This window comes from Plectropomus leopardus, chromosome 20 (assembly GCF_026936395.1).
Source record: "Plectropomus leopardus strain MGB_pleo_1.0 chromosome 20, ASM2693639v1, whole genome shotgun sequence".
Classification (NCBI taxonomy): Eukaryota; Metazoa; Chordata; class Actinopteri; order Perciformes; family Serranidae; genus Plectropomus; species Plectropomus leopardus.
The window spans coordinates 1,936,673-1,964,576 of NC_142195.1; the positions used below are offsets into that span (position 1 = coordinate 1,936,673).

The 27,904-nt window shown below is 38.1% G+C and overlaps 2 protein-coding genes across 3 annotated transcripts in view; one reads left to right on the top strand and one right to left on the bottom strand.

Moving 5' to 3' along the window:
- Positions 1-8,289, top strand: part of megf10 (multiple EGF-like-domains 10) — an 83,463-nt gene extending 75,174 nt beyond the window's left edge. Inside the window, exons 20-25 of the mRNA XM_042509621.2 lie at positions 205-429; positions 544-656; positions 971-1,091; positions 2,507-2,551; positions 2,643-2,849; positions 4,204-8,289. Of these exons, the coding sequence (XP_042365555.2) occupies positions 205-429; positions 544-656; positions 971-1,091; positions 2,507-2,551; positions 2,643-2,849; positions 4,204-4,370 (878 nt within the window). The 3' untranslated portion in view covers positions 4,371-8,289. The remainder of the gene's footprint in view (positions 1-204; positions 430-543; positions 657-970; positions 1,092-2,506; positions 2,552-2,642; positions 2,850-4,203) is intronic.
- A 3,795-nt stretch (positions 8,290-12,084) lies between these two features.
- Positions 12,085-27,904, bottom strand: part of pam (peptidylglycine alpha-amidating monooxygenase) — a 50,904-nt gene continuing 35,084 nt past the window's right edge. For both annotated transcript variants that reach the window (XM_042509937.2, XM_042509936.2), the window contains 8 exons: positions 26,049-26,259; positions 25,200-25,403; positions 23,931-24,046; positions 21,017-21,113; positions 20,700-20,750; positions 17,802-18,050; positions 17,286-17,345; positions 12,085-15,903 (listed from right to left, as the gene is read on the bottom strand). In XM_042509937.2, coding sequence (XP_042365871.1) covers positions 15,725-15,903; positions 17,286-17,345; positions 17,802-18,050; positions 20,700-20,750; positions 21,017-21,113; positions 23,931-24,046; positions 25,200-25,403; positions 26,049-26,259 — 1,167 coding nt within the window. In that variant the 3' untranslated portion in view covers positions 12,085-15,724. The remainder of the gene's footprint in view (positions 15,904-17,285; positions 17,346-17,801; positions 18,051-20,699; positions 20,751-21,016; positions 21,114-23,930; positions 24,047-25,199; positions 25,404-26,048; positions 26,260-27,904) is intronic.

Below are 27,904 nucleotides of genomic sequence, written 5' to 3' on the forward strand. Positions count from 1 at the left end.
CAATCAATGCCAGAAAAAATCTAAAATGTCTGTTGTCTCAGATCTGTTTGTAAGGTTTTTGATTACTTGAATCAGATTCTCATGGTTGTCTAATTATTTACAGTCATTCCCTTTTAATAGAACTTACCTCAAGTTTTATTTTTAGAAATGGACAAATGTTCACTGAGAGCTAACAAACACTAAGGCCTTTGATTCTGGTTGCAGCTGGTGTGGTGGTGGGCAGCCTCAACAGTCTGACCAGTGCAGCCATGCATGTAGACACCTACCAGATCGGAGCCATTGCAGGAATCATCGTCCTGGTGCTGCTGGTACTCTTCCTCCTCCTCCTCTTCATCATCTACAGGAAGAAGCAGAAGGGCAAAGAGCCCACCATGCCGGCTGTGACCTACACTCCTGCCATGAGGGTCACTGCCGATTACACCATCGCAGGTACGTCTCAGGGTCACCTGTCACTTAACATGCAAGACTGTTGATCTCTGTCCATAGTGCTGAAAGGCCGATGAACTTCCAGCTAAGAGTTCTTGTCACCTCATCATGTTTCAGATGCTCATCCTCCAGCATGTGAGAACCTCCCCAGCAACTACTTCTCCAACCCCAGCTACCATACTCTGACCCAGTGCATCAGCCCGCCACATGTTAGCGCTCCATATGGAAAGGTATAAATGTGAACTGTGAGACTCTATAGGGAGACACAGAGAGGCAAAGTGTGAATTCTCTATGGAACATGTTCATTAACATAAAAGCTACTCAAAATCCACTTTTTGCAGCAAATGGCATCTAAAGTGAAAATTTTCTTAGACTTTCTTAGACAAGTATCAAAGTTAACATATAACCATGTTTTCCATCATATTAATCCATCTCCACATGCTTTTGGCATAGAAATGTGTTTCTAGGGGTTTCTGGGTAAGTAGGACAGCATTAATTGATATTCTAACATCTGATGTTCATCCCTTAAACTTTAATTTTTCAGGCGAAGAGCAGCCAGCTGTTTGTGAACTTGAAGAATGTGGATCAGAGAAAAAGGCCTCGAGCTGAACACACCGGCACTCTGCCTGCAGACTGGAAACAAGACGACTGCTTCAATGAACTGGGTGAGAAATGGAATACATTACAGTGACCCCATAGATATCAACATTAAAGATACATGTTGGTACCTTTTTTATTTTTGTTTCAAAATAATAGTTAGCCGCTATCCCACTATTTATCATCACTCTGTAATGTTCAGAAAATGTTGTGCACAGAGCAATACTGTTCCTTTCACCACTAGTTAAGTCAGAATGACACTCTAGATTTAAAACCCTGCGAGAGAGTTGCAAGTTAGGAAACACAAGCAAACGAATAAAACACAAGTTAGTAACAAAAATTATCTCACCACTGTGACAATGTGTATGTACATTTAAGAAAAACCCGTCCATTCATCCATCCATCCATCCATCCATCCAAAACAACAGCACTAGTGAATGGAGAAAGTACGAGGCACATACACATGAGGCATAACAAATGCTGAAAATGGAGGGAAAAATGTAATTAGCAGAAGAAAAGTGTGTCACAAACGAACAACAAACACTAAGAGCTGCTAAACATGTCTTAATGCAGGAACTTGCAAACCACAAAACGGAAAAGAGAAGCTGAACATGAGTTGATGATTACTGTTGATGCCAATAAAGTGGCCATACTCTCTCTCTTAGATTCTATTTGTACATCAAGGTTTCTCTCACATTAATTTATGTCTAGTGTCCCACCGTGATCAAAATATTTGCTGCCACAAATGGATTTTCTATTTTTGGAACTGGACCGTGCATTAGAAGCGCTGTTGGAGTATATATACCGTTCAGTTATGCATTGCACCACACAGTTGGAGTGCAGAGCGTACTCGGCACAGACAGAGAAGCACAATGCCAGGCACAGGGAAAATGGAACCCAACTGTTTATTCTGCTGGGTCTAAATGTTTGCTTTCACTCGCAGCAGCTGTGGACACATTTTAATTTCAAAACAATCTACCGCATACCTTGTATATATTATCCACCCTATGAGTCAAAAACTGCTGCTGAGGGAAAAAAGAACTCATAGAAAGCTCTGCCTGTGCTGCATTCCTTGATGCGCAAAAACCTCTGAATTTAAAGAGGGGACACAGAATGCTTCAAAGGGGCTGGCTTGCATTTCAAAGCAAAACAAGAAAGAAAGTATGCTGCCCTGAAGTCCACCTTGTTGTTTCTACAGTAGCCCAGATAGGATGAACCAAAAACTGACTCTAGATCATCACATTTTCGTGTTGCCCCCATATTTCTCATACAAGCTTGGCATAAGTTTTGGTTGGTTGAAATCTGCAATATAACTACTAGATGCCACTAAATCCCACAAAATGGACCTTTCATCTTTAATTCATGGTGATATGAAGAACACTTTCAGTAGAACAGTAGCCCCATCTCGCCATAACAGTCTCTCTCATAATATATGCCTTCATCACTCACTGATCTTCCTTATTTTCATTTTTCTTCATATCAGGAGCTTATGGAGTGGACAGGAGATACATGGGGAAATCTCTACGAGGTTTGTTCTGCAGTTTTACGGATAAATCCTAAAATGCTAATTCTAATGCTGGAATTCACCTCTGACTGGCTCCTGTGCCTGGGTCTTCCAGATCTGAAGGGTATACCCTACCATGGCAGCTCCTGCTCCCTCAACAGCTCGGAAAACCCATATGCCACAATAAAGGACCCTCCCCTGCTGACGGCCAAAAACATCGAGTGCGGCTATGTGGAGATGAAGTCACCAGCCAGACGGGACTCACCATACGCCGAGATCAGCAACAGCAGCCCAGCAGATAACCGCAATGTCTATGAAGTTGGTGAGTATCTTAAGCTTACATTTGTCTGTTGTCATGGTGACCACTTAGAGAAGGATGCTTCAGCTACATTAACTACACACTAATTAAGACAGTCAGTCAGCATTATTTATAACGCCTAATATCACAAATCAGAGTTGCCATCACTGGCTTTACAATCTGCATAGCATCCAACACCCTTTGTCCTCACACCCTTGATTTAGTTTTAAACCTGAGTAAATTGCCAGAATTTTTTTAAAAACGTGGGAACAAGAAAATGAGCAAGTTGACAAGAAATGTACCCAAAATAAGCCATAAATAAGTAAAAAGCACAAAGCACAAAAAGTACAAAAGAAACAAAAAGACACAAGAAAATGACCTTAAAAAATGCAACAACAAAAAAAATCTGTAACATATCCATCTAATTCTCATGAACCTGATATCTCACAAACACCATGAGGGAATTTCTACATGTTTGGCACTACTTCTCTTGGACTCAATGATTAACTGTTTGATTTTGGTGGTCAGAGGTCACTGTGACCTTGATTCTGTCTCATTGTCATGAATACAATATCTCCAGAAGGCCATGAGGCATTTTCCTCAAATTAAGCACAAAAGTTTACTTGGACTCAAGAATGATCAGATTAGAATTTGGTGGTTGAAGGCCACTGTGACCTCAAAAACAGTTTTTGACCATAACTCAAGAACTAATACACTAATTATGTCAAAATTTCATACAGATTTTTAATTGGATACAATGATGAAGTAATCACAGTCCCCAGTTACCAGCAGATGGGTAAGAAGAGGTTCACAGGCCAGTGCGAACACTAGCTAGGGACATTTACCCAAGGGTAAATTTGTTTTGCGAACGGTATATTTAGCAATCCAAAACACAACATCACAAAAATAGAGATTTAAAAGACATTAAAACAAAGACATAAAAACAAGTATAATCTATTATTAAATTGTTTCAAAATATAAGAACACTAAAAGAAGAAGTCCTAAGAATGTCATGACGAAGTGCCCTTACTCACACACACACACACACACACACACACACACACACACACACACACACACACACACACACACACTCTAAAGCTTAAAGTGCCAAGTGCATCATCCTTCATCTTGTGCTCGCTTTGTTCAATAGTGCAATAGCAGCGGGTACAAAAGTATTCCAATACCGGTAAGTCGTGCAACTAGGGGCCACAAGCCTATAGTCAGAACAAGGAAGCTGAAATTCAGTATTTAAGGAATTTCAGCTCCTTGCAGATCGTGCAACTACATTTTCCAGAATGTTGGACTGTTCCTTTAACTTAACGGCTTTGTACTGTAATCTTTCTTCCAATGACAACTCGCACGTCTCTGATTTCAGAGCCGACTGTGAGCACCATCCAGCTGACCGCAGACAGCGACGGCCATGTACAGTTTGGTCAAGATCCGTACGATCTACCGAAAAACAGCCACATTCCCTGTCACTACGACCTCCTGCCAACCAGAGAGAGTCCGTCCCCGGAGCACAAGGAACTGGACAGTGAATGATGGCCCAGAGACTCAGTACAGAGACTAGGTCTCATCTCCAGTCTGCAGCTCCGGCACTGGCTGTTCCATGAGAAGGCACACTTTATACCCACTGCATACTGTCACTTCTTTTCATGCTGTTCTACTTTGACACTGTCATTGTTATTATGTATCATGACTTCTTTCTGAACAAAGTGGGTATAAGAGAGTTTGGAGGTTAGTTTCGAGGTATAGCTGTTATTATTAACAGCATTTTCTTAACTGCGACAAAGTCTTCGTAGGTCATTCCACATGTCTGGGAGGTAAGGTCTGAGTATGTTTTGAACAAAGCAGTTTGTATAATGTGTTGTCCAGTCACTGCTAACAGCAAAAAAGTACCTGTCCCAAATGGCCTCACTCAAAGGAGGCCTGAAAACCAGCTGTCATAGCCCCCTCTGACTGCCTGCCTCATAGTTCTCTAAGAACTCTGTCTTTTGTGTGTCTTGTTGTCTGCAGACGACAAATTGAACAAATGTTAATAACACACATATTCAGATTTGCACGCCTGGCCACACCCCGCTGGGTAAGAGTGATTTCTGGATTGTTTGGAAATTTCCAAAAACTGTCAAACTCAAAGGTGGTTTCAGATGCTGTTTGTTTTAGATATGCTGGAGCCTCCCTGATGTTTGCATTTAACATTCATCCCTGATCAAATCTCTATTTTTGTAACAATCCTATCAAAAAAAGGACTAATTTGATTGAATTGTAGCAATCATATCAAAGATAAGTTGTTTGTAAAAGTTTTGTCTCGTGAGGAAGAGTCGAGCTGCTCACCGGGTTTCTGATGCTGTCAGTGTTGGATTAGTGTATAAGTTAACCAAAGTTCCATTTAAAGACTGTTTATAAATGTAGGTCAAAGCTATGCAAGGTGTCTAATCCAAGAGGTTCCTAACTGAGCCTCTTCTCACTGGACCAGTATTCAGTTTTAGGTCATTTCTTACTAATTTCACATCATTTCCTCTTCAGTTCATTAATGCACCATACAGAATGATATGTAGCAATTTCATTTTATCTTAAACAATAAAAAACATAAATGATAAATATCATAATTCATAATTATCATATCAGTTATACATAGAGCTGAGTGATCATTGTCACATCATTATCAGTGATCATTGAGTGATCATTATCAGTGTCTTGTCCGAGGATACTGACATGGAGGAGATGGGGATCGAATTGCCAATCAATTAATTAATGGACGACCCGCTCTCCCTCCTCAGCCGCCCTCTGTGAGCACAAGTGTTCGAGACACACATGTCTCTTGATGATTGATTTATCCATCCTGCTGAGCCACTGCAGTTCATTTTAAATAATCATTAAAGGTGAGGGTAGATCATTGGAACCGAGGCTGGATTTGAAACTGAGCAATGGCCCCATGGCCCCTGTGTTCATTGTGACCATGTTAACTTGTATTAGCATGTGATATGCATTTCTTATCTGCATCAGGTAAAACATGTTAATGACATCTGTGTGACCATACTAAAAAATATCTGCTGAATGATGGCTGACTTTCTAGCAGTTTAAGTGATGTACGCCTGGTTAACAAGTCAGCAGATGCCTTCATGTCTCCCTTTGTGGAGTAACCTTTCCCAGTTCTTTGAAAAATATTCCTCATTTCTTCACTTCATCTTGGGCGTACCATGTTTATGGACAGCAACTTTGTGTATCAAATGGGACAGAATCAAGACAACAAGAATGCCAGCCTGTTCTCATTCCAAGTCGTTAAAATGTTGCTGCTTTGACAGTGCATTCATCATACAATCCTGAAGCCAAAAGGAACTTTTTGCATCTGCCTGATTCTCCCCTCGTGTTATTATCTGCCACTTGACAGCCGAATGGCAGCGGCTGCATCAGCCTCAAAGGTGTATAGGCTGCGTCACTTTAGAATGCAGCTAGACAGAACCTGACAGTTGCACAATATGCCTCATAACAGTGCCAGGTTGAACCGCTGCCGGTAATGATGTAATATAAGGAGCGCACAGGCGCCTATAGGGCAGGTGGGAGGGGCACCCCCAGACTTCCCGTCTGAATTAGGTGTTTTTTTCAGCACCTTACCACATGCCTCCTTCCCTAATATTAACCATCCATGCCAGAATGTGCATTTGTTGATGTCCCAGCATTGGTTGCCATCTGCTTGTAAACGGTAAACCGACTGCACTTGTAAAGTGCTTTTCTAGTCTTTTTGACCATCTAAAGCACTACATGTTGCATTCACCCATTCACACACATTCACACACTGGTGGCCAAGGCTACCGTATAGGGTGCCTCCTGCTACTCAGTAACCATTCACACACACTCACACCAATTTTGGGTTCAGTATCTTTGCCTAAGGATACTTCGACATGTTGACTGGAGGAGCCGGGGATCGAATCGCTGACATTCCAATTACAATGACCCGTGGCTCTGAGCCACAGCCTCCACTTGTGTTGTCTAAACATAACCCGTGCAGGGTAATCCCATCATGTACTTGTGTTGACACCACAATAACAGCATCCCGTGACATCAACAGCAGATGCAGAATGATACCTAAAACACAGAAGTCCACTGCAAAACGGCAGCATGTGACAACTTGGGATGAGAATGCGTTGGAAAATTCTTAACAGAGCTAATTTTTCAGCACTTGTCCCGGCCTTCCAACAGGGTAACTTTTTAGTAATTATACTAAAAGTACTTTTTAATCTCTGAAAACTAAATCCGTTAAACTGTTATTTGTAAAATGTCTCAGTGATAAATTTTGGCTACAGGTCTAATGCTACCAAGCATAAAATGTCCAGAAATTTGTGAAAAATGTTTAGCACAATTTCCTATATCTTAATTTTTCTGATGACAGCACAGTGAAAATATGTTAAATGCATTATTTTTTTTTTTTGTTTGCTCAATGTGTTGATGTACCGAATAACTCTTTTATGCATGACTGAGTTGTTATAAAAAAAATATTTTATTTAACTTCTCTGTAAAAGGAAACAGAGCATGCAGCACAGTGAAAACTTAAATTAGATGGTGGGAAAAAGTAGGAATCCAACCAACAATAGAAAAGCCCAGTTCTGTTCAGTGACCATATTCGACTAAGGAAACCAACCAAACATGTTCACTGTGTTTGAAATGAATTTCACGAAGAGATCATTCTGTCTTGTCTCATAGTACATATCACTGCATGATCCCAGTCATCTGTACAATAACAACAATAATCACTGTGCTGGTTAAAGGGCTGAACATATGTGATGAAATGCGAGCTTGAGCTGGACTTTGGCTAACAGGAACAGTCATTAATCTTTAATGAACATTGTCATATATTGCAGAAAACTGTTATTGTTTGATCTGTTTTTTTGGGGGTTTTTTTTGTCTTTTCTGTATTCTGAATTGCCTAAAACAGTCTTAAGCCTTACTGAGCTTATCTGAAATGTTTGTAAAATAATGTTTATTGTTTGATCAGTTCTGTAAAAATGTTAACATCACCCAGTGTCTTATGTCCAAAATTACAATCAGGAACAACGTGGCATTTGGTTTAGCACTGATACCAATATGAAAACTGGGAAACTTGAGACTCTTCTCCTCTAGACATACTGCAGTTCTGTTTTGTATCGTTGCTTTTCTACTCTGCCAGAGCACTGTGCGTTTCAACGATCTCTTCTGAGAGGTTAACTTTGAAACAAATGCTTAAGATCTTCCCAAAATTAATATTGATCTGATCTGTTTCTTGACTCCTCAGTGGTTCTTTAATGTTCCAGTTCCACAAGAAGAATCATTTACACGTGATCTGCCACTGTTGTACACTTGTTCCCAATAGGGTGACAATGATTTAGCCACAATGGGTTTCTTATGAGCTATTTGGGGTTTTGTTTGTCATTATAGTGCTGTTTGTGCAAAATGCTTTTGAATAAAACGACATAATATGATCAAATAGTTTGGTGTATCGTGAAATTTGTGAGCACTAGTCTGCAGCGCAGTTTGGGGGAATAGAGACACACGGTCCCTCTCTCTTTTCACTCCTTTTCCTCCAAAATGGAACTGATTCTGTTCCTTTTCTCGCACCTAACTTTGAACCGTTCAGAGCATTTTGACCAAAAATAAACTGGTTCAGAAACTGAAAAGTTGGAGTAAACTGGAACCAAAAGCAACAGATTTGACCTGAACTATACTAAATTTTAAAACATTTCGTATTATAACATTTTCATGACTTTTTTTTAAAGATATACAATACTAATACTATACTATTATTTGAATGAATTTATAAACAACACAATTACATTTTTGTGATTTTATGGATGACATACTATACTATGATGTTTTTACAACTTTTGGCCCAAGGAACTAAACTATGACAATTTTACAATTTTTTGAATAACATAGTAGACTACAACATTTTCATAGTACATACTGTAGAGGGATGTTTTGATTGTTTTTTTGAACAACATACTGTACTTATGACGTTTTTAGGAATTTTTAAACAACAGACAATACTAAGACATTTGTATGATATTTTGAACTACATACTATACGATGATGTTTTAATTATTTTTAGCCTGACAAACAACACTATGATTTCTATATATTTTATATGTTTATATATTTTTTTTAAATATCATACTAAAATATGATGTTTCTATATTTTTTTCAACAGCATACTATACTTAGACTTATACTATGATGTTTTAATAAAATTTTCAACTAAACACTATACCTTGATATAGTATGTTGTGCAAAATATGACCAAAAGATCATAATATAATATGTCATCCAAAACATGACAAAAAAGTTAACTATAATATCTCATCCAAAATATGACAAAAAAGTCATACTTTTGTATGCAGTATAAAATATGACAAAAAGTCATATCAAAAAGTCATCCAAAATATGACAAGAACGTCATACTATAGTATGTCGTCCAAAATATGACACAAATTTATGCCAAGGTATGTCATCGAAAATGTGATTAAAAAAGTCATACTATAGCATGTTGTCATGTTGAATTTTTGAATTACATACTATACTGCAATGTTTTCATAATATTTCCAACATAGTATACTGCAATGTTTTTATGATTATTTCAACAATATATGGTAGTATGATGTTTTAATGAACTTTTCAACTATGAACCATACTGACATTATCCTGATTTTTTGAACAACATACTATACTTTGACGTTTGTTTGATTTTTTCAATGACATACTATACTGTTTTTTTTCAACAACATGCTATATTAAGACATTTTCAAAGGATTTACAATAACATGCTGTTCTATGACACTTTTTATGTTTTGAACGACATACTATACTAATGTTTTTGTGATTTTTTTTTGTCCAACATATTTCATTGTGAAGTTTTATTGACTTTTTGAACAACATGCTATACTACGATCATTTTTAAGATTTTGAATGACATACTGTACTATGATGTTTTCATAATTTTATGATCAACAAAACATATTTTTATAATTTTTTTAAACTTCTACCCATATTCTAATGTTTGTCTTCTGTATTTGTATATTCTGTGTTCTATGAGTTTTGGCCTGACATAATATACTATAAATTGTTTATGAATTTTCAACCACACATTATATAACCTGTTTTTATGATTTTTCAAACAACACACTATAGTATTACAAGGATTTTGATGATTATGATTTTGCATGATCTCATTATGAGATTTTGTACAACATACTGAAACATATTGTTTTAATGAGTTTTTGACGACATAGTATACTATCGCACCTGCATGAATTTTTTCAATGACATACCCTACTATGACCTTTTTATGAGTTTTTGGACAACATTCTATAGTTTGACATTTTTATGGAAACTATGACATTACTATTATTTTTTTGAACGGTATATTATACTACGCCTTGTTTTTGCATTGTTAAGACATACAATATATATACAATGAGATTTTTTTCAGATTTTATAACATGCTATGTTATGACTTTTTTGCATTTTTATGACATCCTATTCAATGGCTTATTTTCTGATTTTATAACACTCTATACTATGACTTGTATTTTTACAATTTCAAGACATGCTATACAATGACATTGTTAACTTATTTTATAACATACACTATGATTTTCTTTTTACATTTTTAAAGCCATAATATCCAATCTTATTCTGATTCTATAACATACTATACTAGGATTTTTTTTTTATTTATTTATTTTTTTAAATTATTTTTGGTATTGTTAAGACATACTATACAATTACATTTTTTCTTATTTCATAATGAACTATACAGTGACTTTGTTGCTTCTCATTTTTATGACACTTTTCTACGACTTCTTTGCATTTTTACGACACACATATATAGTCCCTCTCTGTTGCCAGTACGTGAGATATCTATAAATTCCAAAAGCCAAATGAAAAGGTTGGTTACTTAATTAATTAACCGTCTCAATACATTGCCAAGGCTCAGTCCCAAAGAATTGTTGATTTGATTTGAATCCCCGTCCGTTGCCAGTACCTGAAGAAGTTTTAAAGTCCAACAGCCAAATAAAAACATTAATGTGCCCAGAGAACAAACCCTCATGTTGATGGTGCTGGTGGCATGGAGGGATCATCTGTGGCAAATAGGGGTCAATGGCCCAGAACGTGGGTTCAAATCCTATCCATTGCCAGTACCTGCAGTCCAAACAATGCTACAGTCACAACTCCTCCTGGGGTGGGGTGGGGGGTCCAGAAAGCAGATTATGTGAAAACTCTGAGTATGTTAACCCTGAGATGAGGGAAAGAGAGTTAAATCAAACTTTGAGTCAATCACCATGGTAACTGACTCTGTGAACATAACCTGCTCTCTGGCAGCAATTTTCTCCCATACTGCTTTTCTCTCCTTAGCTGCTGCAGCGGTATTACTTTTCTTTCTAAATATGGGCTCATATTTGCCATAGGCATCATGAGGACCTTTAGTTCCAGTGGGGTGAAGTAGCTTAATTTCTATTTCTCAGCAGTTGCCATGGTGAATTGAGGTATCGCGGCTCCATTAATGATGGCTTTTTATTGAGGTTGTGCATGTGCTGAACTCAGGGTGAACATACTCAGATTGAATTTATTCAGATCAGTTATTCTGGAATCGAATAGTTTCCTTTCTTGGAGTAAATCAACTCAGAGTTCAGGGTTAGACTTGGAGTAGCAGCGGAGTGTTATGCCATGAAAAAATAGAACTGGCTGGAATTTGATGGATAATTAAAAGCCATGTTTCCTTTGAAAAACAAGGAGAAAACATAATGAGCCTCTTTGCACTAAACGACCTGCAACTGCATAAAAATAAAATTAAATAAATAAAAGCAAAAAATAAAAAACATGATCAAAAAAATCTGGCAATTAGCTGGGATGGCTTCTAAGATACCATCCAATCTAATTCCTTGGGGGTTTTTTTTGCCATTTTTTGCTCAGTTTCACAGGTTTCAAAGGGTTAAGGGTTAAGTTAGAGAGTTTTGTTTTTTTTTTTAAATTTCAAGACATACTATACTATGAGCTGGGGGGGATATCTTGGTGGACACGGCCCCTCAGGGAACTTATTCTTAAGACATGAACATACTGTCAGTCTCTCCTGGAAGAGTGCTGCACTTGGTTGTTCAGGTGACAAGTGACAGACAGAAATATTCATGTGAAGAATGAAAGAGGAGAGTCATTAGTGATGATTTAATTATTCATCCAAGCAGCTGCCTCACTGGTCTGATCCCATAAACTCCAGAAAACACAGTGATGCTTTGCAGATACTTTATTACACAAATAACATAATTACTGAAAATAGTACTCTTGCAGCAAAACCAGTGTGTCAAAATAAATCAGATAGCCCACATGTGACCGCAACATCAGAAATGCAATTTCTATGGCATGCCATTAAGGGAATCATTCATTCAAAGTGTGTGGCAAACTGATACAACCAGAAATATCTGATGAGGGTCTGAGAATACAGGATGGAATTTAAAAATATGGAATGAAAGATGGAGCAAATGAAATGAAACCTGAGAATACAGAATGAAACGGAGTATTCTGGATGGACAAACAACATCCACTTCATCACATCTTTGTATTTCCTCTTAGTCTGTTTGCTGTAAACTGGATTTTATTGATGGACACTAATTGTTGCATTATTATTATTATTACGGGTGACTCGTGCTTGATTCAGATTTCACTGAACAACTTGGATTTGTGCTGTAGGTTTGATTGAACATGTTTGCTATATTCTCAGTTTTCCATTCATTCCTACAAATTAGCAATTGATCAAATCAAATGTGATCAATTCATAATTTTTAACTTCAAGTTAAATCTCAAGCAATGTACTTAGTTGTTATAAACAATTGCAGTTTGTAACATTGTATTGGCACAATGTGCACAATGGTCCACAAGAAACACAACATGACACTGCTGAAACAGATCCATTAAAGCGCAGACATGCAGCTCTAATGAAGACAAACATTTAAGGAACCACACACACTCCTTTGCATGTTTTAGCCCGTTTGCTACAGGTTGTATACTTTAAATCATTGCTGACCATTTCGCTAAATATGCTGCTGTTTTTTAGAAATTCTAATTTTTGTTTGTTTGTTTTTTCCTTTCAGCTATGGTTTTACATAGACTGTGAACTATTTGTTTTGATTTGAAAAAGTTTGTGTGCAGGCTGACTTAAATTTCTAAGTTGACTGAATTTAAAAGATACGAAAATTACCTCAACTTGTGATCAAATTCAGTCCATTTAAATTTTAAGGCTGCCCAGATACTAACATATTCAAGTTAAAACAAGTAGGTTATTTTTACAGTGTAGCACAATTGATTTCTATTAAGTGATTTTCAGTTTGGTTGAATAGGAATATTCATCTCAAACATTTCTAAAGTCCATTAATCATTTATATTAAGCAGCAACTGCATCAAGCAAAAACATCACGAAGTGTTTCCAGCTCCTAGATTCTGAATATCTCGCTAGTTTGTCTGTCATCTAGTTGGTGAATATCTCTGGGTTTGGACGGTTGGTTGGTGTCCCCTCTCTAAATTTAGACTTTTTGATGCGGGGAGCTCGTCATAAGTTCTTTATTCCAGCAGTATGCAAGTCACAAAGTGGATAACTGATCTGTCAGTCTGGTTAGATCAGATGGATCGGTGAGTGGACCAGCTGCTGCAGAGTGAAAGCAAACTTTTAGACCCAGAGCAATAATGGTTAAGTATCTGTGTCCAGAGTTCGCTCTAAAATATAAGATCAATACATGGCAAATGTTTCCATCATGGTGGGTTGCCAAAATAAATGAATGTGTGGGAAACCCTCAACAACCCCCCGACAACAATAATGTTTACTGCACTGGATTACACAACTCAAGTCAGTTTAAGAGTGCAGCATGCTTTTCAAAATGGTCAGCAAACATATCAACTATAAATTTGTAAGTAAGGAGCTCAAAACTTACAGAGAGATGTGGTTCCTTTAAGTTATGGAAGATGGACATAGCAGCTATTTCTTGCTGTATTCTTGACATTGTCTGAGGTGAGTGAGTAACAGTTACAGTGCTTGAGACTTGAGACTTGTTTGATTGGCATCATACACACACACATGCACACACACACATACAGGCATAAATATACATATACATATATATGTAATAATATCCATTTTCCGTTCACTTGTATGGAAGAGAAATCAATATATAGTACAAGCTCTACTAGCAGCAGCTGTTTCATCTCATGGAACATGTTGTAATGGCAGGTGCTGAAGAAAGGCAAAATACAGACAAGTAAAAAAGGCACAAAATGAAATGTGAACTGAAACATGGACCCAACAATCATGTTGAAATAATAATGCTTTGTGTGTAGCTTTACTACATGGAAGAGATTTAAGTAAGGAAGGATGCACTTTTTCAGTAAAAGTAAACCATCTAGAGAATATCAGTGCGGTTAAACTTTTCATTTTGAAAATAAGGATACATTTTTCCATAATTAATCCTCGAAATAAATTCTTACTCAAACATTAAAATTTCATGAAATGAACACTGTATTTATGTCCAGTTTAGACTCAGCAGAACCAAAACACTGAACAGTAAAATAAAGAGCCAACAGAAGGTTTCTGATTCTTTCTGAGGGCCCTGTTTCAATGCAAGCACAGTGACCAGCACAAAGAGGAGGTATGTCTTGGGACCACATACTGTGGTCACCTGCTACTTTAGTTCAGCAGCACAAAGTGCTAAAGGTCCGAGTGAAGTGAAATAAAGATGAGACGGTGTGGGGATTACTAAATGCAGCCAATCACAGCACTGCTCTCATCGCTGAAACAGATCCAACAGAGCCAATTACAGTCTGACAGCAACAGCTCAACAAAAGACCAATCTTTTGAAATTATGCAAAGAGATGACTTAAGAAATGGCGAAAAAAAATGCAAGGCATTAGTACAAAAATACGAGAAAATTTAAGAAAAAGGAAACTGCCTTAAGATAGTGCTTAAAAGAGTAATTTTCTGTAACATAATTTTAAATATATAACTAAGAGCCTTATAGTTACAGTTTTGGACATTTTCCCCACTTTTTTGATAATATTTATCTAATAATCCCCAATTGCTAATTTTCACATCATTTCTTTGCCACCTTGTAGCATTTTTTTGTAGTTTGTGGGACAGGTCTTGCCAAGTTTCTCAATGTGATTTTGAATTTTTTTTTAGGTTTAAATTCTTGTGAAAATTCTGTCGCAGTGCTGCTTGTGCTGGTCACAGTGCCACCATGAAAACGTACCCCTGAAGCTTTTCAAACAGCTTGCTTTGAGTGCAAATAAATAATATAAGAAATGTGAAATACTTGACCCCATTTCAGTCATAGAAATTCCCCTTCTGAAAAAGTCATTCAGTGAAGTTTGGTTCATTTTCCTTCTAGTTCAAGAAAAAAATCCAGCAAATGGGCTTTGATTAGTTTCACCGGTTTCCTAACAAAACAGGTTATTATAAGAATTTCAGTGGATTTTTTCACATTTCTGATCACATTTATAAAATCCCCAAAACAGGGGAATCTGGATGAATAAAAGTTATGCAGCTTATTGGCAGATTTGGTCTTGTTTTAAGGCTGAATCTGACACCAGGTGTTTCAAACTGTGCTAATAATTTCACTAAATGCAAGTTTGATTTGGGGAAAACAATCTTTCTAAGTAAAATGTGTGAATTTTGTCACCAAGGCTCTATCAAGACCACAGCTAAATTAAATAAACATTAAATAAAGTGTCTGAATAATGCCAAATTAATTTTATATACAGCATTTTTTTTTTTAAATATATAAACAATAAGATTGGCAGCTAACACAACAGTTACACACATGATGAATAACATACATCTTGGATTGGCAGAAGAAGCAGAAGGTTGGTGTCTGTACCCAGAGAGTCTACGAGGAGGACTGAGGAGGCGGCAGAGCCGAGTACTCCTCATTCTCTGAGTCGCTGCTGTCCTCGTCGTTCCTCTCCTGGTCGCTGCCTTCAGTGCTCAGCTGGTCGAAGCCCTGACGACTGTAACCCTTGTGGGACGCAAAGAAGTTCCCCAGGTTCAGACTGCCCACTGCTTTCCCTGGCCAAAGGGAAAACAACATGTCACTAACTTGGTGTAGCGCCAGCGAGATGTTCGTGTCTGCAGGTCTTAATACACTGCAATAATTTGATGTATAAATTTATAGGTCGGCTGAACAACTCAGAGAACTGTATAATCATGGCTTTGACAAGCATCAAATTGAGCACTACACGCTATATGTCCAGGATATGGAAGCATTGGTATAGTAATCTCCTCTGTGGTCATTGACTTTTTTAATTGTTTTTTAAGTGATCTGTACATATTGTATTGGGTATTTTTTTTTTTTTTTATTAAGTGATCTTATTGCATTGTGAATATGTTGTGTATGGTACTTCTATGTGTCTTCTATATCTTTTGTATGTATTGTCTTGCTCTTATCTGGACCATTGAGTCTGTAATAAAGTTTATTATTATTATTATTATTATAACAGTCCTGACAAATATGAAGATAGATTACAAAAAGGTTTTTTCATCCAGTATTTAAAGTGGCCATACAATAGTGGAATCTCATTTGAATATTTGTATTGATAGTATGTAAAATCAGGGTCAATATGGAAAAAAAAAAAAAAAACAGTCAAAGTCTCCTCCGTCATGATCTCTGTCCTGTGACATCACAGAATGCTGTTCACAATACCTGTAATCCAAAATGAGGCTGACACGTTTCAAACAAGTTAGAGATGATGGATGTAGGTATGAAATAAAAAACAATTAAAGATAAAAAAGCACTTGCTTTTTTTTTCTTAATTTTTTTTATTTCATACCTACCTATTTAAGGGATGTCTGCAATGTGTTTCATGATGACCATCATGAAGGCCAGAAGCTGAAACGTGTCGGTCCAATAAAGTTGTCTTTTATACTACAAGAGTTGCTGGAGCTCCTTGACCTCATTGTGTTGGAAGTACTGGCCGCCTCACTGGTGTCTTTGCTCGTTCAGGTAGCGGAATTAGCTGCTGCACAGCTGATAACCACAGCTCCTCCCCAGAGGTGGCGATCGTAAACAACACTCAGGTAAGATGGTGGATACTTTCCCCAAGAGTTATGATGTAATTCTGAATCTAATGTTTTTGTATCTATAGTCTGCCCCTCCCCCCTCCAGTCCATCACTTTGCCTTGATCACCATAGCAACCAGTGCCACCGCACACACGTGTTGAGCATGTGCATGACAATTGTCTCTCTCTCTCTCTCTCTCGCTCTCACACACACACACTCACTCACTCACTCACACACACACACACACACACACACACACACACACACAGTGTTGGGGCCTTTAATATATAATAATAATAGCATTGGGATGTGAATTGCACACCAAGAATCTGGCAAAAAAAAAATATCTCAGGAAATGTTCTAGTTTGTTCTAGTTTCATTCATTATTTACCTCTTATTTTTCCCAGGATTCCTCCCACAGAGCTGGGGTCACTTTTCACCTCACATCGGTCTGCAAACAAACAACATTCAATTAGATTTAGCTGAATGCTGCTGACCAAATATTAAAAGAACAAAAGACAACAGAGCATACAGAGCAGAGTGTGGCGCTTTCAACATTTGATTCTTTTTTCTTTTTTTTTTGTTTTTAGAAAAAAACTGTTTTGAGTCTTTTACAATTTCACAATAAATAATAACTGCAGGCCTTTAGAATGCTGTTTTGTATAGACCAAGAACTGTGGATCGCTCTCCATCTCTGTCATTAAAACCACTTTAGGAAGGGACCAGGAGGAATCACTACAGTGATCAATACCCCTATTGACTGACATATGGGCCTGTGATTATTCTATTAATATTGACTTGAAACCCTTAAACCTTGTCAAAAGAAGCTGTGTGGCTTTCTATCTAATTTCAATATCGAAACCTTCTGTTCCTTTTTATTCACAGTCCCTATTATTGTCACACGCACTGTTTTTCCTCCAGCAGATGAAGACTCCCACAGAGAGGACAAGCAGCAGAGGGACGAGCAGCAGGGTGGTGATGACGGCTGGGAGCACGCCCTGGCCTCTGTTTGGCGTCGCTGCCATCTTCTTCTTCTCCTCCTCTGTCTCTTGTTGAGGTTGAGGCTGTACAGCCACAGTTTGCTTCTCCTGGATGGCCGCTGCCTTTGACATGTTGTGCTCTGGCCTCACCTTTGTCTGGACAAACGCTTCCATTTCTGCACACAGAGAAATGTTGTGATTAATGAGGTTTCAATTGCTCTGTCCACACAGAATCAGCCACAGCAGGTGCGTTCAGACTGAGAGAACTGGAGTGTCGTTACTTATCAAATTCACTGCATGATTTCTTTTTTCCTTTGTGAATAAAAGGCAAATCTTCATTTAAAAAAATTTTTTTTTCAGAAACGGGAATGGCAAAATGGCTCCACAGGGCCCCCTAACGTGTAGCCCCCACAGCCAGTTTCACCTACAATTACAGAATTCTGTACACTCGTGTATCATGCCCAGATGCACAAGCCTCTTGGACCCACCCACAAACCTAAAAGACAGTCGGCAATTTTGAATTTTATGCTCATTTTATGATTTTAGGCCTCGTACTTCTGCAAACTCGTCCTACAGAATTTATCCGAATGACTTCAAATTTGGTGTGTCCACTTTTAACCCTTTGGTTATGAAAAGTAATCAAAGATCCATGCAAAACTTTTACGGCTCTGCCGTGGCACGGCGTACAATTTTAATGTTTCATCATATAACAGGAAATTGTTGTAACTTTGGTGTTCATTGTCCGATCTGCGTGAAACTTCATAGGTTCGATAAGGGTCCCACCCTAAACACTTCTGTATGACAATATTCACTAGTCATAAAAGCGCCACCTAGTGGCCACAGGAAATTGTTCTTTTATACTTTTATGAACTTGTCCTACACAATAAATCAAATCCACTTGAAAGTCTGCCTGTATGATCTTCACAATTGAAAGTTATCATACAGGCAGACTGTATGCAAAACTTTTACCATTTGTATGTGGCTTAGCCTCGAATGCCGATGTTTGCCATAGAGGGGGAAAATATTATAACTTTACAATACATGCTGGAATGTCCTCCAAACGTGACATGGTGGACAACAGTCCAGCCCTGAGCAGGTCTATAAGCTGCTCAGGGCTGGACTGTCAGTGTGCTAACATGCCTCAGTAGCGCCCCCTAGAACATCTCAAAGAGGCAGCCCTCTCACTACATTTCATCTGCATGTATGATATCTCATACTTTTGCAAACTTGTCCAACAGGTTTAATCTGATTTCAGACTTCAAATTTAGTGGGTCCAATCTCAACCCCATTGTGATGAAAGTTTATCAAAGGTCCGCCCAAAACTTTTACAGTTTTCCCATGGCGCAGCACTGGATTTTGATGTTTCGCCATAAAACAGGAAATTGTCTTAACTTTGGTGTACATTGTCCCATCTGCCTGAAACGTCATAGGTTTGATAAGGGTCCCACCCTGAACACATCTGTATGACAATGTTCACTAGTCGCAATAGCACCACCAATTGGCAACAGGAAGTAAGCATTGAGGGACAATTATCATTGAATTTACATGACATTTACATGGTTTGGTCGGCAAATTATGTACACTAAGATGACATGGAATTGCAGTCCCCTCCACTGCCACCTTGTGGCTGCTGAAAGTACTAAACCATGTGTAATAGCTCACTCCAAGGTCCGAACTCTCTGCATGCATTATCCAACTTTCACAGAAATGAAGAGCTGCTTTAGCTGTAGTCCCACCAGTACCCCGACATATGTTGGGGTGCGAGGGCCCTTTCATCGTTGCTTGCAGCTTTAATTTGGGAAATTATTTTGGATTAAAAGGACAAAGGAACTGGTCTAAAATTGCTAAAATTGCTAAAATTAATAAAAACGTCCCTACTGGCATGTGAACTATGGTCTGGGCGGTTGATTTGTTGCCTTATATCCATAACCCTGCTATTGAAAAATTGTAAAAACTTCTCATATATTTCTGGAGAGGTATCGATAAAATGGTGGGAGGTGACTGTTTTAATTACTTTAAATAAAATTCTGGGGTTGGGTTGATTTGGTAAAATTAAGTTAGATAAAAATGAGGCTCTAACATCTTTAACTGTCTTTTGATATTTTTTTCTTGAATCTTTTCAAATATCATCAAATACAGTTAAACCTGTCTTTTTTTAATTTTTTCTCAGTTTTCCTACATTCTCTCTTTAATTTTTGAGTGGATTAATTTAACCATGGTTGGGGTGTAGCAGTAGAGGTTTTTTTTAATTTATAAGGAGCAACAGAGTCCAGGACAGTCTGACAGGTTTGGTTAAAAAGAAGACCAGCTCCTCTGTGTTAAAATTTGAATGAAAAACAGTTAAAGAGGCACCATGAAAAGATTTGCTACCAGACATGGAATTAAAAATACAGCGGCAGATAGGTGTGCTGGGGTTAAAATGACATTGGGTTAAAACCAAACTGAATAAAACCACCTTGATCAGACACATAGATATCCTTGGTCATGAAATTGTTGAAATACACAAATAAAATAAAATACAAATGTAATGCATCTGTGGTTTGCAGAAATGTGGGCTTTGTGGAAGTCAAACAGGAATAAGCCTCTGATCTTAGGGCTTACACAGGACACAATTCTTGCAGGTGTCGTGTGTCACGTGTGTGTGTGTGTGTGTGTGTGTGTGTGTGTGTGTGTGTGTGTGTGTGTGTGTGTGTGTGTGTGTGTGTGTTACCTAGTAATGTCAGCAAAGATCATCAGCAGCAAGAACTTTCAATATCCTGATGAATATACAAACTATAAAACAATAATAATAACATGCAACAACCAAAACTTTTAACAATACTCACCTTCAAGTTCTTGAACCTCTATTCCAGCTTTCTTGACAGAGCGGTGCAACTCTGAAAAATTGAAAAAAAGCCAGATTTAGGGGTAGCTAGATTACAACTAGAACGTTTATCTGCAAAGCCACCACAAAAAGGACTTGATTAACAAAATGATTTGGACATTCTCATGGAATGTCTAAATAATCTCTTGGATGAGAATAAATTAATATGTACAGTAGAGAATGTGAACTTCATTTAACCCATTCATGTTAAGATGAAGTCTGCACAAGAGGACACGACAGAGATTTGACTCGTGACTGTCTTAATGAAGCTGAACTTACTCTCAGTGGAGAACTTGAAGACTGATTTAGTGCCTACGTCCCCAACGAAGATGCTGCCGTCCCTGGTTTCAACAATGTCGTGAGGCATTTTAAACTCCTGCAGATGAAGGAAAATGCTGCTCAGTGAGAGAGTTCAAGCCACAAAAATGATTCATCACCATCCCAAAATCATAGTGGACTGGGTCCAGTGCATATCTGGTAGGCATTAATGCTGCCTTCCTGTGTTCCTCAGAAATAATGTATTACCATATTTACAGTTACAACCACATGAATGGCCCTCTAAAGTTGTGATTATGAAAGGGAAATTGGGAAATTATAATGATACCCGAGTTGTGATGTTTGTGTGACATTTCAGGGAAGCAGAAATTCCCAAAAGCATGAAAATAGAATTGATGGTAAACAATTATATATTTGGTTATTTAGTTCCAAGTAGCTTTTACTTTACTTTACTTTTAGTAGTTGCACAGGCGAGTATACTAACATTGATGACAACGTTTTTTTTATACCAGTTGCCGACTTGACGTCATAAATGCATAAACATGGCGGGCAAAAGCCAATGTTTGGTCAATGGTAAGAAACTTTTTTATCAATTCACGTATTAAATATAAATTTTTGATCACATGTAAAATGGTATTGATGTTGACTGCTATCTATCTAGAGTGGCCTAGATTAAGTACAAAAATATTTAAAAATTCAATACATAATACATTAAATATATTAATATATATAAAATACACATAAAATGGAAACAGCCATCAACCTCTTGTTTAAATGCTTTAGCATTAAAATGCAACCCATCTTTGCAGCTTTTATGTTGTTCTCACTTTACAATCTCAAAGCTCATGAAAACATCACATGAACTTAGCATAAGTCCAGACTAGAGGTAAACTCCCAAACATCATCTCAGCTTAATTTCACCTCTGTCTGCATAAGGAGTTTCTAACTCAGACGGTGCAGAAATATTTGGATTTACTTGGATTACTTTTCTGTTTTGAATGTCTCCGATATCAGAAACTGCACCACCTTGAGCAAACATACTCGGCAAACACTTCCAAAGTCTTATCTGCTTCTCAGCCAACAGAACAAGAGTGTGACCTGAGTGATGAAAGCGATCTAATACTTAAAAACCTTGACACCCACTAATCGTCTAATCTTGTCATTAAGATTCCGAGTGACAATGAACTCTGACTGTCATCTCAAACTGACAGGGCCTTTGTCCTGTCTGTTACTCTTGTTCTATTTGAACCTTTCAGACTATTGGAGATGATATGTAAGACCTGCATGACTCATATCAACAACAAGGAGGATAAACTGGAGCAGTACAGCTAGAAATAGAACACCTGCATCAGTGGGGTGAGGAGGAGCAGACAGGCGAACAGATCACAGGACACGATTTGAGCCATAACGGCTTTGTGAGCAGACTGACCAAAAGAAAAGATCATCTGTCTTGTTAGAATATCTTCATCACTGACACACAGAGCTCACAGGCCTGAGACAGACTGTTAGTATGCTCAGGAGAACTGCCAACACACCTTCATCAGAGATTAAGTACAACGTAGTATACATGAGGTCATATATAGTGATGTAAATTATTTGCTTAACCTTTATGACTCTGGCTGTATATCAAATATATTTTTTGTTGATTTAGCGAACAAATATTTTTAAAAATTGGTCAAATGACTCATTTATTAATTATTCTAAAGATTATTTTTTATTACTTGATTGTACCTTCTCACTCCTTTTTGTATGTAAACCAAGGCATTGTGTGTTTAACCATTTCTTTTCTTTTACGGTTTTCTTTGTAAACATAGCTCTTTTTTGTCTGTTTACTTGTTTGTATAATAATTTCTCTATTTTCTGTTTTACTTTTTAGAAATAAATCAAATCATATCAAATGTAAAAATTAATTTACCCAAATATAAACATCAAAAAGATTTTCGTTAATTTTAAAATCATTTTATTCAATCATCCTTCCTAAAAAAAAAAACAATGAAAAAAGCTGTATATTTTAAAATTTGTCTAATCTCCACATCGATGATGACGATATTCACAATAATTATTATTATTAAAATAGGCCTGATCAGAAAAATACTGGACCTCAAACTTCAAAGCTTTGCTGTTACACATACATTAATTTAATCGCTTTATAGAAGCCCTTTCCCTCAACTTGAAAATTAGTGGGTTATCTTTTGTGGATAACTTAAAACAGTTATGACACAAATTTATTTAATTACTAAAGTAACATGCAGTAAAGGTAATCACTGGCAAATGAATTTTTGCATCAGTGTTGGTCAGGAAAATAAATTAAACTATTTACAGACAGACACAGATTGTAACAACAGTCTGTAATGTGAGTAAAGGCCGTTTTCTCACTTGCGCATGGCTGTTTAAATAAACATAGAATATAAAACAAGTGAATAACAACATTAGAAGACACACAGTGTGTTGTTAGCGGTGGTGCATAAAGTTTCAGTGAATACTAAAAGTAACAAGGTCTATGTGTAGATATTTCTTATAGATATTGCCTGGTTGGAAACAAAAAGTAATCAGGACGGTTTACGGTGTTGTCTGTTTGTGCTCCAGGATACTGAAGAACGCCGAAGTACGTTTTGCAAATCAACATATTTCTATAATCAATGACCTTGATTACATCGATAAATTGCCCTAGCCCTTGCTGATAAGAATAATGGATCAGCTGGGATATTGTGGTGGCCATGTGGTCTAAGAAGGACACAACATAACTGCATCATCCCAGTTTCAATTCAAGCTGAGGACCTTTGGTGCATCTCATCCATCTGCAAAAATGATGAAGAGCACTGGAGCATAAGTCTTTCATCATACACAACGGGTGAGAGAGTGTCTACGTGTGTGTGTGTGTGTGTGTGTGTGTGTGTGTGTGTGTGGATGTGATTACCGTTTTCTCTGGGTTAAAGGTATCCAAAATGTCCGCCGTAGAATAATCGATTACAAAACCTCTGAGTGGAGTTGGGTGATATGGAGATTCCCCGTTCACTGCAAAGATCAAGCCATCTTCATGTGCACACACACACACACACACACACACACACACACACACACACACAAATAAATGCAAGGCACTTAACACAATTGCAAGGTATTTCTTGCATTAAAAACATTTATTTAAGACATACTCTAGCATATTTAACTTAGACCATGTTTACATGTGTACAGCCCTACTAAAGACGGAATAGTCTTTCCTTTCCTCCTGCGTTTTTCAAAAAAATTTGTGTTCATATGATAACATTATGCACACAGATCTGCAAAAAAAACCCCAAAAACGCTGTAGTATGCATGCCAGGCCAGTAGCTGGTGGTGTAACTTTGTAATGACACACCATAGAAGAACACTGCCTGCCTGCCGATTAAGGTAGTGGTGAGTATAAACAAACAAGAAGACGATTGCGAACGCACACACGAGAAGTGACACCGTTAATAACCTCAGTAGAGTCAGCAGCACAAACACAGCTAGGCAGTCTGCCATTATTGTTATTGTTGCCCTCCTACTTGCACATGGCTATTTTTCTGAAAAGTAATGGACATGCATGAAGTGCAGCCATGACGTCACTGTTCTCACAGGAACCACGCATTGCCAGTTTACACGGCAACAGAAGGAGTGGCATTTCTGAAAAATTACACTTTGGAACCCAATTTAAAAAGTTTTTGTTTTCAGGCGCCCAAAATGCTGCGACAAACGTTTAATGTTTCATGCAAGAACTGTTGCAGTGTAAACCATAATTATCTGGACTTTTAGCCTTTGGCATGTGTCAAGCTCCAGCAACACTGGCTCCAACATTGCTCTCTTCCTGTCTTACATCTCCAGTTTGTAACAAAGGCTGTCTGTTTGTGTCCATGTCCAGATAAACCTGATGAAGTCATTCTGACATCATAAGGGTTATTTTCTCCGTCAGACACTAGAGGACATCATACATTATACTTTTCACACACCAAGTAGTCCTAACCATAAAAGTCAATTAAATCCCCTTTCATTTATCATAAGGAACTGAAGTTGGATTGACAAGGAAAATAATGAAAAAAATCAAACATTATATTTACACAGTTCTCTGACTTCAGTTTGGCATTATAACTGGGCAAAAGGATAACAAAGTGAATGCCAAGGGGAGGGCCTGAAATCAATGTCTCTACTCAGCTCAGTCAGCACTCACCTCCTGCAGGGCTGTAGGTGATGGCAAACACCTCCCCTCCGAACTCCTCTTTCTTTATTTCCTTGACAAACTCTCCAGTTTCGGCTATGAAGCACTGGATCCGTCCCCTCTCCCTGTCAGCCACACACACTTCCTGTCTGTCAGGGAGGAACACCAGGCTGTGGGGGATCCGGAACGGTACACGCCTCCTCCTGTCCGAAGAGCCTTCAGGCAGGACAATAAGACAAGACAGCTGAATATGTGCAGGTTGTGTCTACTGGTGTCTGTCACATGTAGATCTACTGGATTTACACATTATTAATGAAGTTTCTCTCTGAAGAGAACAGTAGTTATGGAAATCAGATTGTCCTTTCTAACAATTATTAACTAATTCTACTTCTACAACTACTTCACTTTGCATTTGTTAATGTTCATCATTACCAAAAGCTTAAAGTAAGGTTCTGAATACTCGGACTACATTGCTGACACAGACAGATAGCTAAGTAAATCACAATCCATGTGCAAAAGACTCACTTCCACACTTTGTGGTTGTCTGAAAGCTACTCTCTTCACGCAACTAAAAATGTTTGGTCCATTGACATTTCCTAGTTTTAAAATACGGCCCAGTTGAATTTGTGAGTGGATGGCCCTTTCCTATGAGATAACGTCCCAAACAAAGGAAATAAACATTGTCAAAAATACCGGCAAAAATAAATAAATAAATAAAAATCCACTTTGCCTCTCAGGGCGTCCAGTATAGATGTGAAATTGTGAAGGGTTGTATGATAAAAACAAACAACTCCATTGTCTCACAAGACTTGCTTAAAAACATCCCAGAGTGTGTGTGTATGTACAGATTCAGATTCCTACCTGCGCCCCACTCGGACAGGTATTCTCCATCAGCAGAGAACTTCAGTATCCTGGCGTTGCAGTAGCCGTCAGACACAAAGACGTTCCCACTCTCAGGGTCCACAGCCACATCAGTGGGCTGGCAGAAGTGGCTGCTGTCACTTCCTGGTGTGAAAGCTTCTCCCAGCGCCAGCAGCACCCGGTCTCTGCCGTCACTGCTCACCTTCAACACCTGATGAGGGAACAGAACGGAGAGTCCTCACAGGTCCTGCTTTATCATGTCTTCACAGATTTAATCTGTGTACTGAATCTCAGTCTGTTCTGAATACATCAGCATCAGACCTGCTGTGTACAATGACCTTTTATAACAAACTAGTGTAAATAATGTGTAGATGATTAGCTCACTATTATCAAAATGCCAAAGAAATGTATTTCTAAATGTCACATTTGGACCACAGTTTTCATCCTAATATCATGACATGGACACCTGGCATTACCTTTGATTTTCTTGGTGTAAAACAGGAACCGATTTTAAGGTTCAGTATATGAGATTTAGGGGGATATATTGTCAAATATGGAATATAATACAGTGTTTCCTCTACACTCATTTACACCCGCCGCTCCTTCAAATGTCGGGGTTTTTTTTGGTTTTTTTTTTTTTTTTTTTTTAAATTGCAAATACACCACCGCCGCATCACAGCACAGTCCTGCACTGCGTTGGGTGTCGCGAGTGCTGAGGCAGATAACTATCTTGCTCCGTATCTACTCTTTGGGGTAGATACCACCGCCCCCTCCCACCCCCCAACACAACTAACTGGTGCCGACGTTAATTAGCTACTCGCATCCAGGCATCAGGTCGGAGAGTCAGAGGAGTGTCGGCTTGAAAACAGCGTGCAACTTACCGGAGAAAAGGTAGACTTATTAGCTTAAGAAAGCTTATAATAGATTTTATTAGTTAAATAAACATTCGCAAAATATTGATGGCCAGCTAAGGTTACGTAGCTTAAGTTAATTGGGCCCGGTGCCAACTCAACTCAGTGTCGCTAACGTGAGTAAACTAATTGATAGCATTAAGCGATATACACGCCATGATGTAACTGCTGACTGCATTTTCAGATGAGCTTGTTCAGATATTTTTCAAAGAAGAGAAAGACACCTGATGAGGATGGCGCTAGTCAGGTATCATTAGCCTTTTTACTGACTCAAATTATGATGGTTAGGTAAAAAATTATGTTCACACTTGTAATCAAATGTGACGTGAGTGTAAATTATCTAACGTTAATGTTTTATGTAATCGTATAAGACAAGTAACAGACAGGGAGGAGCAGTGCAACAAAGTGAAGGAGAGCAGAGTACAGGAGGGGGAGTGCTAAGTGAAGGAGCAGGAGAGCAAAGTGATGGTGCAGGAGAGAGAGATGAGAGTAGAGGAGAAAAACATGAAGGGAAACACAGGCTATCAGGCTGGGACCCTAAATGGGTTGAAAAAAATAAATAAATTAAAAAAAAATTATTGTTTCTATTTGTAGGTGAAGCCTGACTTGAGAAACAGGCTGCAGGGGGATCACCTTGCAGCATGTATGCTGCTGAGCATCAACGGGCCACCTCTTGGGGAATTTCCGTACAACAGAGCCTTAGAGCTGTTCTACAAAAAACCAAGAAAAATCCATTGTTCTGAGCCTGGGTGCAAACTTTGCCACTGATTACAGCCCCATCAAGAAATTATTATTTATTGTTTTTATTATTTTATTGTTGAATTTTTGTTATTATTTTTTATTTTTACATTCAGCCTTTAAAAAGCGTCATTTGTTTACGCCGCCACGGCTCCCCGGAGAGCCTGCCCCCGCTGCTGAAAAAAATCCTAGAGGAAACACTGTAAT